Below are 13,351 nucleotides of genomic sequence, written 5' to 3'. Positions count from 1 at the left end.
CCCTAATCAAAGGGAGAGTAGAGTTTGAAATCAAGACACTCTGCAGTTCTTAATCTTACCCAGATTAATGCAGTACACATCCGAGAAGCTGCCATTAGGATTTGCTCCCCCAACTATGAAGACTTTTCCTTGATCTGTATCTTGACCAGGGGGAAGATAGAGACAGTTATGGCCAACTCGAGCACAGGGGCCATGTCCAGGGGGAGCCAAGGAGTACCTGCCAACAGGATTTTGTGTTCAAGAGACCAGTTTGATAAATAAATGAAGTGGTGTGTGCTTTCCTTCACCATTAAATATGCACCAGGGAAAAGGAGTCTTGTGCGTGTGATTATCTAATTCAAAGGAGCATTTTCCATGTGAAGAGAAACAGTGGGGTGGTATAGTGGAAAGAGAACTAGAAGTGGAGTCAGTGGAGCTGGGTTACACTAGGTGTGTGACCATAAAAAAGTCATTTGATCTTTTTTGTGTCTCAGTATTCTCTCCTGTAAAACAGGGGTAATACAACTTTAATCATCCATGTCATAGGGTTATAACTATATATGTATATACATATATATATGTATGTATGTATAATTAGATCTAATTTGCCGCCTAACCTCTATATAGTAGTACCTATGTATGTCTTGTTTTAGTGTTTTCACTTCAAAACAACCAGTTAAAATTAATTATAGGATCCCAAGGTAACAGATTTAGCACTGGAAGGGAATTTTTAAAAGGCCATCATCTTGTCTTACCTCCTCATTTTACAAACGAAGCAATTGAGGTCAAGTGGTGTCATAAGGTCACACCTTGTGTGTAGGTGGAAGAGTCAAAATTCAAACTCAGAGCCTCTGACTCTCAATCCAGCTTTCATTCTTGGACTTCTCATTTTGTAGATGGGGAAATTCAGGTTTAGAAATATCAGAACAACTTACTCAAGGGACATTTATCTAGGATGTACTAGAACTGGGTCTAGACTTGTGGCCTTTCGACTCCTCTGGGCCCAGGGAATTTTCATTACATGAACTTTGTAGGACCACCTTCTCTCATAGACCTGTATGAGGGAAGTACTTTGTAACCCATAAAATACCAAATAACTATCAGTTATTATTATTTCTAGACCTTATTACGTATTAACCATCTTTCTCATAGGTGACCATGACCTTTCTAAAAAACCCAATTACCTAAGTGGCCAACTTTCAGTACTTAGCTAGATTGGTCCTTGGCCAGAAGATAGCTTTTTGTACCCCTCCCCCCCCAAAATGACGTATTTATTTTGTATATACATATATATCTATATATTTCCCCTGAACAGTTCAAACTTCAAGGACAGGAACTGTTTCATCTTTTTGTCTTTGTATCTCTAGCAACTAGCATAGTGCCTGATACATAATAGGCTTAATTAAAGTTTGTTGGGTGATTGATTGAGATGAATGCACATGTGGTTGATTGACTGTCCTTTACCCAAAGCCCTTCCAGTCTGGCAGGACTTACCGGAGTCTGGACTTTGCTAGAGCTGCCTTCAAGAACCCAGAGGCATCTCTAGTACATAATGAGGCATTAGAGGAGGTTAGTAGTATAGGCTTATTAACCTTAATGTCATGAAATTCTATCCGACAAATACTAGTTAATATATTTCCTAAATAACTATAAAGTAGAAACTGATGAATCTTTAACAAATGAAATAAAATAAAATTATTTTGAATATAAACGCTGTTCAGTCATTTCTGACTACTCATGACCCCATTTAGGGTTTTCTTGGCAAAGACACTGGTTTGCCTTTTCCTCCTCCAGATCATTTTATAGATGTGGAATCTGAGGCAAACAGAGTTAAGTGTGTTGCTCAGGGTTATACAGCTAGGAAGTATCTGAGGTCACATTTGAACTCAGGCAAATGAGTCTTTCTGACTCAAGGCCCCATTCTATCCACTGCACCACCTAGCTGCCCTTTATTGTTGTTTGTCCTTCATTGTCAAAGAAGACCAGGAAATGGGGAAAGTGATGTCATGACTTGCAAGTTAATTGGATTTAAGTGAGGCATCTCATCCCTGGAGCCATCTGGGTCTAGTGGCAAGATATAGGTCAGGATGATGGGAGATGCCCCAGATGCAGGGGGAGACCTTAGCCTTTTTAAGCTAAGGTTTTTCTCAGGTCTTGTTTTATATGAGGCAATACCCATTCTGCGATTAAGGCTGGGTAAGAAATGAGGTAAAGAATGGCCTCTTTTACCAAGTCAAAAAAAAAAATCAATCTGGGAGGCAAAGACTCTAAGGTTTTCTGGCCAAAACAAAAACAATTGCTATTTATACTCACTCTAAACCATCAAATGATAACCACATGAGGCTTGGGTTGGGACCTATTGTTTACCAGTCAATAAGGCCCACAATGCTTTGGGTTTAAAGTATGGTCCTTAAAAAGAAATCTAGCCTGTAAACTCAAACATATCTTGTGAGGTTTCAGTGATCAAAATTTATATTCCCCCAGGTAAGGGTACGATTTCCCATGTAGGCAGAGGGAGAGGAGGAAGGGGATGAAGGAGGGAAGGAGAAAAGGGATGGAAGAAAGGTAAGGAAGGAGGAAGAAGGAAGGAAGGAACTGCAATTTCCCAGCTGGAACTTGCTAGTTGGGTCCCCTGTGAAGCTGTCCTTTGAATGTAGATAGGACAAGTATAATAAGAGCTTTCACATATATAGCTCTTCACTAATTGATTAAACATATTATCTCTTTTGAGCCTTACAATCATCCTAGGAGGTAGATAAAGGGAGTATTATTACCCGTCAATTTTACGTAGGAAATAATCATGTCTCACAGATGTAAAATGAACTTAGGAGGCATCTTGTCACAGAATCATGAAATTTAGAGTAGGAGGGGACCTTAGAGATGATCCCATTAACCTTTTTCATTTTATAGATTAGAAAACTAGGGCTCAGAGAGATTAAGTGATTTACCCAAAGGCAGCTGGTTAGTGTAGAAGAAAGGTACATGTTTTCCCCTCCATCCAAATCCTTTTTCACTGACCAGAGTAACTTGCCTCGGGTCACACAGTCAGGAAGTGTTGGTGCTGGGATTCCAACGAGGATTTTCTGACTCTAAATCCGGGGCCCTTTCTACTACACCACACTGCTTCTAAAGAGAAGCACATTGCTATTCTGAGCAATGGGTAGAGGAAGAGTGATGCCAATTTAACAGAAACCATATTCTCATACTGGAAAATAGATGAAATAGGTAATAAGAAATCACCATCATTACCTTTAGAACCAAGAACATTAGATAGTAATTGATTTAATTCTACCCAATAAATATGTTAGTAAAATGATTGTCTGCCTTGCAATAATTATGATTGATCCTCTTAAAAAATCAGTTTGAATCTAAATACAGAGGGTACTCTTTTCATGAGAGGCAGCATGGAGTAGGAGATAGAGAAGCAGGCTTAGAGTTGGGGAAAACTAGCTTCATACTCCTAATTCTGATAAAAAGTAATTTTGTAACCCTGGGAAAGTTACTTAATTTTCTACATTTCTAAATCACATATCTGTGCAAGTAAATGGAATTTCTTATACTGATGAAATAATAAGTCCAATCAAAATTTATGCCTGCAGAAAGAACTATAGGGAATACAGAAGACCTATAGAGTTCTATAGGATCTCTAATAATCTTTTTAAAGTTGTAAACTATTTCATTTAAATCATAGCACTTTGGAACTGGAAGGGACCTTAGTGGTAATGTAATAGAACCCTCTGATTTGACTGGTGAGCAAACAGGCCCACAAAGGGAAATGGTAGGATGGAAGGAACCCTAGACTTGTGAGTCAGATAGAAGACCTGAGGTCACATTGATGCCATTCTCCCCCCCCCCCCCCCCCACTACCTTAGCTGCATGACCCAGGACAGAGATGTAAAACAGTAACCTGTGGTCTGGCTACATGTGGCCCACAAAACTTCCCAGTGCAGATGAATGAGATTGAAATGTAATTGGGAAATGTTTAACAAAACAAAAATATAATAAAACATAGATAATTTTAAAATGTAGTTTTCTAAGTCAATATGCAGCCTTTAGGGATCTGTATATACAAATAGTGGCCTCCTTTTGTTTCAGTTTAACACCACTGACCTTGGACAAGTTTTTTCTCCTTCCTGTACTTCAGTTTTTTTATTTGTAAAATGACCAGGTTGGACTACTGTAGATGATCCCTAAGTTCCCTTCCAGTGACTACTGGCTCAGTCACTAGCTAGCTAGCTATATGCATGACTTTAGGCAAGCTACTTTACTTGATTTTCTCACCTGAAGACTAGATGCCCTCTAAACTCTCTTCCAACTCTGATATTCTCTAAAGAATTTTGTCCAATATGCTATAACTAGTTATTAGCAAAAGTATCCACGCACATCTTCCATTACTGACCATGTGGCCTTCTGGGGGCAGTCTCCAGGCTCCAAGACTTGAAGTAACTTCATAGTATCCTAGAAGGGTGAAATGGGGGAACATTTTAGCAACTCACTATTGTTACCAGTGGCCTTGTGATAATGCCAGGTTCTGGAAAATGTAAGCTTTGACACGACTTTTGTGCAGACAGTCATGCCCATCGTGGCATTAAAAAAAGAAGTCCTGATCTTTGTAGACTTTTATTGCATAAGACCCCAAAAGTGAGGTTCCTCAGTAAACCACAAAGCCGTACTCCTGGGGGCGGGGTGGGGTAGCCAACCACTTTGGATTGGTGGGATTAAGGGGATAACAGAGTGAAGGAGGTGGCTAGTGTGCTCTCGATTAGTTAATATGTAACCGCAGAAGCTTTAACATAGAGACAGCCTGTTTTTAAGGGCTCATCCTTTAACAGGCTGCTCCCCCCATTCTAGTATCAATCACCCTTCTCCAAGGTGTCCACCCTTCGTTGTCACCTTTTCAAATCTCCCAGTTCCCGCCTCCCCACCCCCACCCCCAGTTCCGTAGCTCCACCCCACCCCCTCCCGCTCACCCCCACATTGCTTCCATATTGAGCTCCCGCCCGCGATCGGCGCGATCTGGGGACTGGGGAAGCTCCAGAATGCGTAGGGCCCAGAACCGCGTCACCACGATACCTGCCTGGCTCCGGCGTGCGAGTGGCTTCAGTCTCTCCGCGGCCACAGGATCCGCCCGGCTTAGAGCCTAGGGCTCCACCTTCCGCCGGCCCTGATAGACCGGGGCGGGGAAAGGGGGAGGTCTGGCCTCTGTGGGCTCTGGTGGTTCTGTAATGACAATAATAACGCACATTTCTAGAGCGCTGCAAGGCTTATGGTAATAATAGCTTTTATTTTTTGTAGCGCATTAAGGTCTGCCGAGTGCCTTGCCTACGTCATCTCTTTGGATCCTCAGAATGATCTTGTGAGGTTATGTGCGCTTTACCCTGAAAGTGCTAGAAATGTGAGTTGTAATTAATGTTGTCCTTGAACCATGGTTTCATTGCAGTGTGGAACTCTCAGCAAGTAAATCCCTTGTGAAGATCTGCTGCTCTGCAATTTATAATCTCGGAAAGTTGCCTGGAGATCTGAAAGGTTGAGAACCTGACTTTCTCTGGGTCAAACAAGGCTCTATTATGTGGCAGAGCCAAATCCTGCAGCCAATTCTTCTGATTCCAGAACCAGTACTCTTTCCACTACACTTTGTTGCTACCCTAAAGAAAAGTTCAAACCCTGTTCATTTTGTTCTTCCTGGGAAGACTAGCTAACTGGCTTCTGACATTTAGCTGAAAAATAACAATAAAAGCTCACATTTCTATAGTGCATGATTCTCGAATCATGAAGGGTCCCTGAGAGCCTTTTAGGGTTCTGGAGTTAAAAAATATTTTCATAATCATACTAAGATATTTCAATTTCTAATATATAGTAAATGTCCACAAATGTACCCCATACAAACAGCTTTTTGGGAGAAGGTCCTTAATAAAATCTGAGAGTAAAAAGGAATCTTGAGACCAAAATATTTGAGAACGACTAATGCTTTAAGGTGTACGAAGCCTCTTCCTTAAAACCCTGACAAAGAGGTAGGTAGTAGAAATATCATAATGACAATTTTATAGATGAAGAAACTTGAGATACAGAGAGGTGAATTGATTTGCCGGTGGTCAGGACTAAAATTGTCTTCCCAGAAAGCTGTAAATACAGTTGTGATAGCTAGCTTCCAGAGCCTTCCTCTGTGCTCGTCTCCTTTCCAGGGTGTCCCTCTCTAAGAAGTAGTTGGTTGACTTTTAGGGCCTGGCAACCAAATATGTTTACAAGAAGGTTTAGACCCGGAAGGGACCTTAGAATCCTCTAGTCCAACCACTTATTTTACAGGTTAGGAAACTGAGGTTCAGAGAGAGGGATTAACAAGTAACTTGAGAAGTATCTTTAAGTAATGGAAATAGCACTGTCCAGTTAAAAAAGGGAAAGAGCCAATATCTTTCTAGTCTTCAGATTCCTGGTATTCTAATGAGGACATTTCCTCATTCGGGGGGAAAAATATTCAAGATTATCCCCAAAGTATTCTTCTGTCTTTCAGTAACTTTAAGGCATTGCTTTTTTCATGTCTTTATCAATTCATTCAAAAAACATTTAGTGCCTACAATGAGCAATGCTCTGTAGTAGATTCTGAGTGCTAGGTACTGAGGAAGACAAAAGGCTAATTAAGACAGCTGCTACTCTCATGAAATTTACCACAATCCAGTAAGTCATATATATCATATAGGATCCTGCCATCTGCAAATAAAGATATTTAAACAGAGCTTCATGCTATAATAACCTCTATTTCTAGAACAATTTTAAGTTGACAGAACATTTCTCAAAATTATTATTCTATTATTATCCTTATTTTACAGATCAGGAAACTGAATATGAGGCAAGAGAAATGCCTTCTTTTAGGGATATAAATATAAAATATAAATGTCACAAGTAAACCAAGTTCTCCTGGCATCAAATCCAGAGCTCTTTCCCTTGTCCCAGTGTCTGCTGTCCAGAGTAATTTTAAGCTGTTTTTTTTTTTTTTTTTACAAACAGGGAACTTAAAAAGTTAGTTGAGACTTGAAAGCAATAGGAACAACCTGTTCTCATGATACAATGAAAGTGAAAGGGGGGAACCAGCTGGAGCCTATGGCATTCAAGAAAAGTTGCCTAAGTTCAATCTTTCAGAGCTATGATAAAAATAACAGATTACATATGGAGCTCATTACTGTTGCCACCCTTTTTTAATTATCACAACTTTCTTCTGAAATAAGAGGTACATATATTGTCATCCCTGTTTTACAGATGTGGAAACTGAGGCTCGAAGAGATTATTCAATTTACCCCAAGTCCCATATCTGGGAATTGAACTCAGGTTTTCTGACTCTTGGGACCATCATATTTTCTACTAAGCCACACTGTTTGCACAATTTACCTCTCTATCAAACAATTTTAATGTGTCACCCACTGTCACATTTCCCCATCCCAAGCACTTACCTGCCACTCCAGGAGACTTTTTCCTTCCAATTTCTAGTCAGTGTCTGTCGTAGAGAGAAAGAGATTCATCTTCCTGAGAGACCTTCACATTACAAGCCTCTTAGGCAAAGTGAGTAGTATAGTACTTTGCTCAGGAACAAAAGGACACCTCGGCCTTTATTTGCCAAAGTGTTAACTGACCCAGACCAGTCAAGGAGGGGAGCTTGTAACAGTAAGCCTTCACACTTGTATTACACTTTATATTTTTCACAACTGTTTCACAGCTAACATCTTGTGTGATCCCTACAATAACCTAGTGAGGGAAGCAGGGTGGGCATTCGAGCCTCTGCCACTTTACCTTTCTCCCATATCTCATATTAACAGTCCCTTCCACCTACTTTCTGCTACAGTCAAACTGCACTCTTCTCTGTGCCCTAAGTACGCTTTGCCCTTTCCCTGCCTTTGGACATCTCCTTATTATGTCCCCCATCCTTGGAATACCCTCCATCTAAGCTATTGGATTTTGACCTATACTTTAAAGTCCAACTCAGATGAGAACTTCTCCAAGAAACCTATCTTTATTCCTTCTATTGGCAAGGACCTTTCCCCTTGGAATTGACAAGAACAGTTTGTATATCTCTCATTCATGGATTAGAGTTAATTGCATTGCTATCTTATTCCTCTTAGCTAAAGATAAGTACCATTAGGGGGAGAGAAAGACAGAGAGAGAGACACAGAGACAGAGACAGAGAGAGAGAGACAGAGGGAGAGAGAGAGAGTATCCTGGGTATGAGTTTTCCTTCCATCCCTGAAGATTGAGGCCCTTTCCACATGGTCTTCATGAGGGGACATGGCTAAATTTTCATGCACTAATGGCCAACCTTCTTGGTGATGAGTTTCTTCGTAGCTGGCTGGGTTAGTCCTCTGACAGCAGACAAATACTGTCACCAGTGCTGCACTCAAAGTCTTTATAATTGGGTAAAGGACTTTGTATGTCTTTTACTCTAATGGGGGAGAATCTTGGAGGGGATAAATATAGAAAGGCTTTGTCAGTTTTAAGCAAATAAAACCAAATAAAAACAATTACAACTGTCCAAAAGTGGAATGGGTTCCTTTAGGAGAATGTATTTCCCACCATTGGAGGTCTCCAGGTTTCTTCTGGATGATTGCCTAAATAAAGAAAAAAATCCCATTTATCAAGCATTTACTATATACCAGGCATCATGCTAAGTACTAGAAAATACAAATACTAAAGTGAGTTAGTTCCTGCTTTCAAGGATTTTATGTTCCAGTGGGAGAGTGGTGGCCAGGGAATCATGTTTTAAGCTAGATAAGTCATAGGGGTGGTGAACAATGTCATAGGGAAGTATAATGACATATCCTTTCATGAAGTAATGGTAGTCTTGATTTGAGTACAGCTTCCAGAGCAAGATGACAAAGGAAATGTGGGTGAGGAAGATATATAATCATGTCAGTGTGATTGAAAATGGCTGAAGTGAAGAAGTATGAGTTTGGAGCTGAGGGACTTAGATTCCCCTACACATGGCCTCTGGAGAAGGATAGTACAGGGTCAGGGAACAAGGCACAGGATGACTTGAATGAACAGCATGATCTCAGGGTGAGATGTTGGATTGTTCACCCAAGATCACTTTTGTCCCAGTTTTGAAATCTTGCTGTCACCCTTGACTCCTCATTCCTAATTAATTATCACACATATTCAACCATCTGCCCAATCTTGCTGTTTTATTTCCACAACATTTCTCCTATATGTCCCCTTTTCTCTACTCATGTAGTCACCACCATAGTGTAGGGTATCGCCCTTTGCCTATATTATTACAATAGTGTCTTATTGGTTTCCCTATTTCAAATTTTTGCTCTCTCCAGTCCATCCTCTATACATCTGCTAAAGTGATTTTCCTAAAATGCAGGTCTAACCATTTTAATCCACTACTCACTAAAATCTCGAGTCTTTCCCTTTTATCCCCTCTGTCTGATACTTAAGTCCTTCAAAACTGATACTCATCTACTTTTCCAGGCTTATTATACATTATTGCCCTTCATTAAAAATAGTAGCTAGTATTTATGCAGTGCTTTGAGATTTGAAAAGCATTTTATAAATCTTATCCCATTTTATCCTTATAACAACCCTGGGAAGGATGGAAAGAAAGCGTTTGTTAAGCACCCATGTACCAGCCACTGTTCTTAGTATGTTACAAATACTATCTCATTTGATACTCATAACAGCCCTGAGAAATAGATGCTATAATTATCCTGATTTTACAACTGAGAAAACTGAGGTAGAGGCAAAGTGACTTATCCAGGGTGGCAGAGCTATAAAGTATCTGAGGCTGAACTTGAACTCTGGTTCTGACTCCAGGCTGAGTGCTTCATCAACTGTGCCACTAATGCATATGGATTCTTTCTATAGTTCAGTCAAACTAGCCTTTTTGTTGCTTTTAATACATGACACTCCATCTACCATCCTTGACCCATTGCACTGACCATTTCCCACATCTGGAATATACTTTTCCTTGGAGAGAGCAGGTACTGGGCTGAAATTCTATCTATCTGTTCCTTTATTATTAGTCTAGGGGATATAATTTTTAGGTTCAAACTAAACTCTTTTTTAAAGAGTTATTTTTTAAAATAATTAATTTTTAGTTTTCAACATTCACTTCCATTAGATTTTGAGTTTTAAATTTCCTCTCCCTTCTTCTCCTCCCCCATCCCCAAAATGGTGTGCAATCCAAAATAGGTTTTACTTATTCATATTAAACATATTTTCACCTTTTTTCTTGATGTAAAGAAGAATTAGAACTGAGAAGAACCACAAAAAACAAGAAAAACAACAAAACAAAACAAAAGGAGAGCAAATAGTAAGCTTTCATGTGCATTCAGACTCCATAGTTCTTTCTCTGGAGGTGGATAGTATTTTCCATTGTCAGTCTTTTGGAGTTGTCTTAGATCCTTACATTGCTGAGAATAGCTAAGTCTATCAGTCAGTATCAAACAATGTGTTTGTTATTGTGTACAACGTTCTCCTGGTTCTGCTTATTTCACTCAGCATCAGTTCATATAAATCTTTCCAGGTTTTTCTGACATCTACCCGCTCATCATTTCTTATAGTACAATAGTATTCCATTACATTCCTATACCACAACTTATTCAGCCATTCCCCAGTTGATGGATAGCCCCTCAAATTCCAATTCTTTGCCATCACAAAAGAGCTGCTATTAATATTTTTGTACACGTAGGTCCTTTTCCTATTTGTATGATTTCTTTGGGATATAGCCCTAGAAGTGGTATTGCTGGGTCAAAGGTTATGTACATTTTTATAGCCCTTTTAGCACAGTTTCAAATTGTTCTCCAGAATGGTTGGATCAATTCACAACTCTATCAACAATGCATTAGTGTTCAAATTTTTACACTTCTCCAACATTTATCATTTTCCTGTTTTGCCATGTTAGCCAATCTGATAGATATTATATGGTACCTCAGAGTTGTTTTGATACGTATTTCTCTAATAAATGATTTAGAGTATTTTTTCATATGATTATAGATAGCTTTAATTTCTCCCTCTGAAAACTGCCTGTTCGTATCCTTTGACCATTTATCAATTGGTGAATGACTTGTATTCCTATAAATTTGACTCAGTTCTCTGTATATTTTAGAAATAAGACCTTTATTAGAGACACTGGCTGTAAAAAGTATTTCCCAGCTTTCTGTTTCCCTCCTAATCTTCATTGCATTAGTTTTTTTTGTGCAAAAACTTTTCAACTTAATGTAATTAAAATCACCCATTTTGCATTTCATAATGTTCTCTATCTCTTGTTTGGTCAAAATTCTTCCCTTCTCCATAGATCTGAACAGGTAAAATATTCCTTGCTGTCCTCTTTAGCTTATAGTATCAGTCTTTATATCTAAATCATGTACCCTCAAGCTAAACTCTTGATTGATAATTCTTAATGGGAAAGGTATACTTCCTTCACATTCAAGGATTGACCTGTTTCCCACCAGATACCAGTTCCACAATAAACTCATACAGCAAAAGAGCAAAGAAATCCACTTATCCCAGTCTCTAGAAAAATAGAAATCAGAGAAAGTATACAGATGAGAATATATACCAGACAATGCAGGTTAAAGGAGCTTTTCCATTGGGAGAGAGATAGCTCAGCTTAACCAAGACAGAGTTCTAGATCTCACCCATGGGAAATTTTCCCATTCCTGTGTCAAGCTAAAGAAAGAGACATGATGGAGATTGCCAGCTCCTCTCATGTTGGCTTCTCCCCAGAGGTTTTTCCTCTTCATGGTCATGAAGAAAGTTTGGAATCCCATGCATCTTCTGTCTAGATGCTGGAAGCCAGAAGGAGCTGAAGAGATTCAAGAACCAAAAGAAAGTGGACAGCCTGGATCACTTACCAATTTCTATTCTCCACGCAGGGATGGGCATTGGATTCCATCAACGAGGAGAGAATCTCACACAATTAATTGGTCCTTTGATCCAGGGTTACACACACACACACACACACACACACACACACACACACACTCTTCTGTCTGTGTGTATATATATGTATGTATACATATATATACACACATGCATACACACACATATACATATGTATGCATATTGTCTTCCCTAATGGAATGCAAGCACTTTAAAGTGAGAGATTGTTTCTTTTTTGTTCTTGCAACCCCAGTACTCAACATTGTATCTGGAACTGTGTTTAGAATTCAGTAGGTATTTAATAAATATTTGTTGATTGATTTATTGATATATCTCTTTAGATATGGGTGAATGGCTTCTGTGGTGCCTTCTGATTTTTGAATTCTATAATCATCTAAACTTTGACTCTTCTCTAGCTCCAAATACAGGCCTTATATTTAGTGGGCTTTTTGGGAATATTGTTACATAGTTTCCTTGAATGTCAGAAAAGTTAAAAGACTTCATAATAATGAAATTTCCATTTTTATAGTACTTTAAGATTGAATCAATCAATCAATAAACAAGTACTTATTTAGTGCCTACTATGTACCAGGTACTGTGCTAGGTGCTGGGAACGCAAATATAATAAATGAAATGATCTCTATTCACGAGGAATATTTACAAAGAAAGCTCTTTCTTTGAAACAACTCTATGAAGAAGTATGTATTATCTTCACATTAAGTTGAAGAAGCTGATGCTGAGAGAGAAAGAGAGAGAGAGAGAGAGAGAGAGAGAGAAGGAGGGAAGGAGGGAGAGAGGGGGGGAAAAGGGGAGAGGGGAGTGAGGAGGGAGAGAGAGAAGGAGGGAGGGAGGAAGAGGATGATGAAGGGGGAGAAGGTAAGAGAGAGAGAGGTTGAGCATCTCGCCAGTGATCAAATGAGTCATTGCTAGGGCTAGACTTTGAACCTGTGTAGCCCAGGCCAGCACCATGCTACCTAAGATCACAAAACTAGAATCATTTTTTCCCCTGAGAAGTTCAGAGTCTGTTACAGACACCTTTATCTTTAGTAATCAGAGCATTTAAAGCTGGAAGTCTGAGGCTTTCATTTTAAAGGTGAGGCCCAGAATGAAGGAGATTTGCTCAAGGTTACAAATGTAGGAGGTAACAGGATATGAATTCAGATCTTCTGATTCCAAATCTAATGTGTGTGTTCCATGACATGACTTGCACTTGACTTTGTTTTTGAGTGAGGGAAGGCTGTGCAGGTCACCAGCTTCACTTCTCCTCCAGAGCCATCTGAATCCAGTGACTGCATATTCATCAGGATGACTGGAGATGACCCAGGATGAGACAACTGGGGTTAAATGACTTGCCCAAGTCACACAGTTAGTGAGTGTCAAGTGTCTGAGGTGAGATTTGACTTAGGTCCTCCTGACTCCTGCACTGGTGCTCTATCCACTGCACCACCTAGCTGCCCCTAGGTGGTGGCAGTTAGGTGGTACAGTGGATAGAATGCTGGGCCTG

The 13,351-nt window shown here is 39.6% G+C and overlaps 1 protein-coding gene across 5 annotated transcripts in view; it reads right to left on the bottom strand.

Moving 5' to 3' along the window:
* RABEPK (Rab9 effector protein with kelch motifs) overlaps window positions 1-13,351 on the bottom strand; it is a 33,751-nt gene that overhangs the window by 18,694 nt on the left and 1,706 nt on the right. For 2 of the 5 annotated variants that reach the window (XM_072631910.1, XM_072631914.1), the window contains exons 2-6: window positions 8,488-8,570; window positions 7,422-7,465; window positions 5,057-5,199; window positions 4,379-4,437; window positions 60-217 (exon numbers count right to left, since the gene is read on the bottom strand). In XM_072631910.1, coding sequence (XP_072488011.1) covers window positions 60-217; window positions 4,379-4,431 — 211 coding nt within the window. In that variant the 5' untranslated portion in view covers window positions 4,432-4,437; window positions 5,057-5,199; window positions 7,422-7,465; window positions 8,488-8,570. Of the gene's footprint in view, window positions 1-59; window positions 218-4,378; window positions 4,438-4,949; window positions 5,200-7,421; window positions 7,466-8,487; window positions 8,571-13,351 lie in introns of those variants that run through there. The other 3 variants (XM_072631913.1, XM_072631911.1, XM_072631912.1) reach the window with 3 other exon arrangements.

The sequence above is a fragment of the Notamacropus eugenii genome, chromosome 1 (genome assembly GCF_028372415.1).
Source record: "Notamacropus eugenii isolate mMacEug1 chromosome 1, mMacEug1.pri_v2, whole genome shotgun sequence".
In the NCBI taxonomy this organism is placed as follows: domain Eukaryota; kingdom Metazoa; phylum Chordata; class Mammalia; order Diprotodontia; family Macropodidae; genus Notamacropus; species Notamacropus eugenii.
The sequence above is the reverse complement of the archived record's forward strand: the minus strand, read 5'-3'. Positions and strand labels throughout refer to the sequence as shown.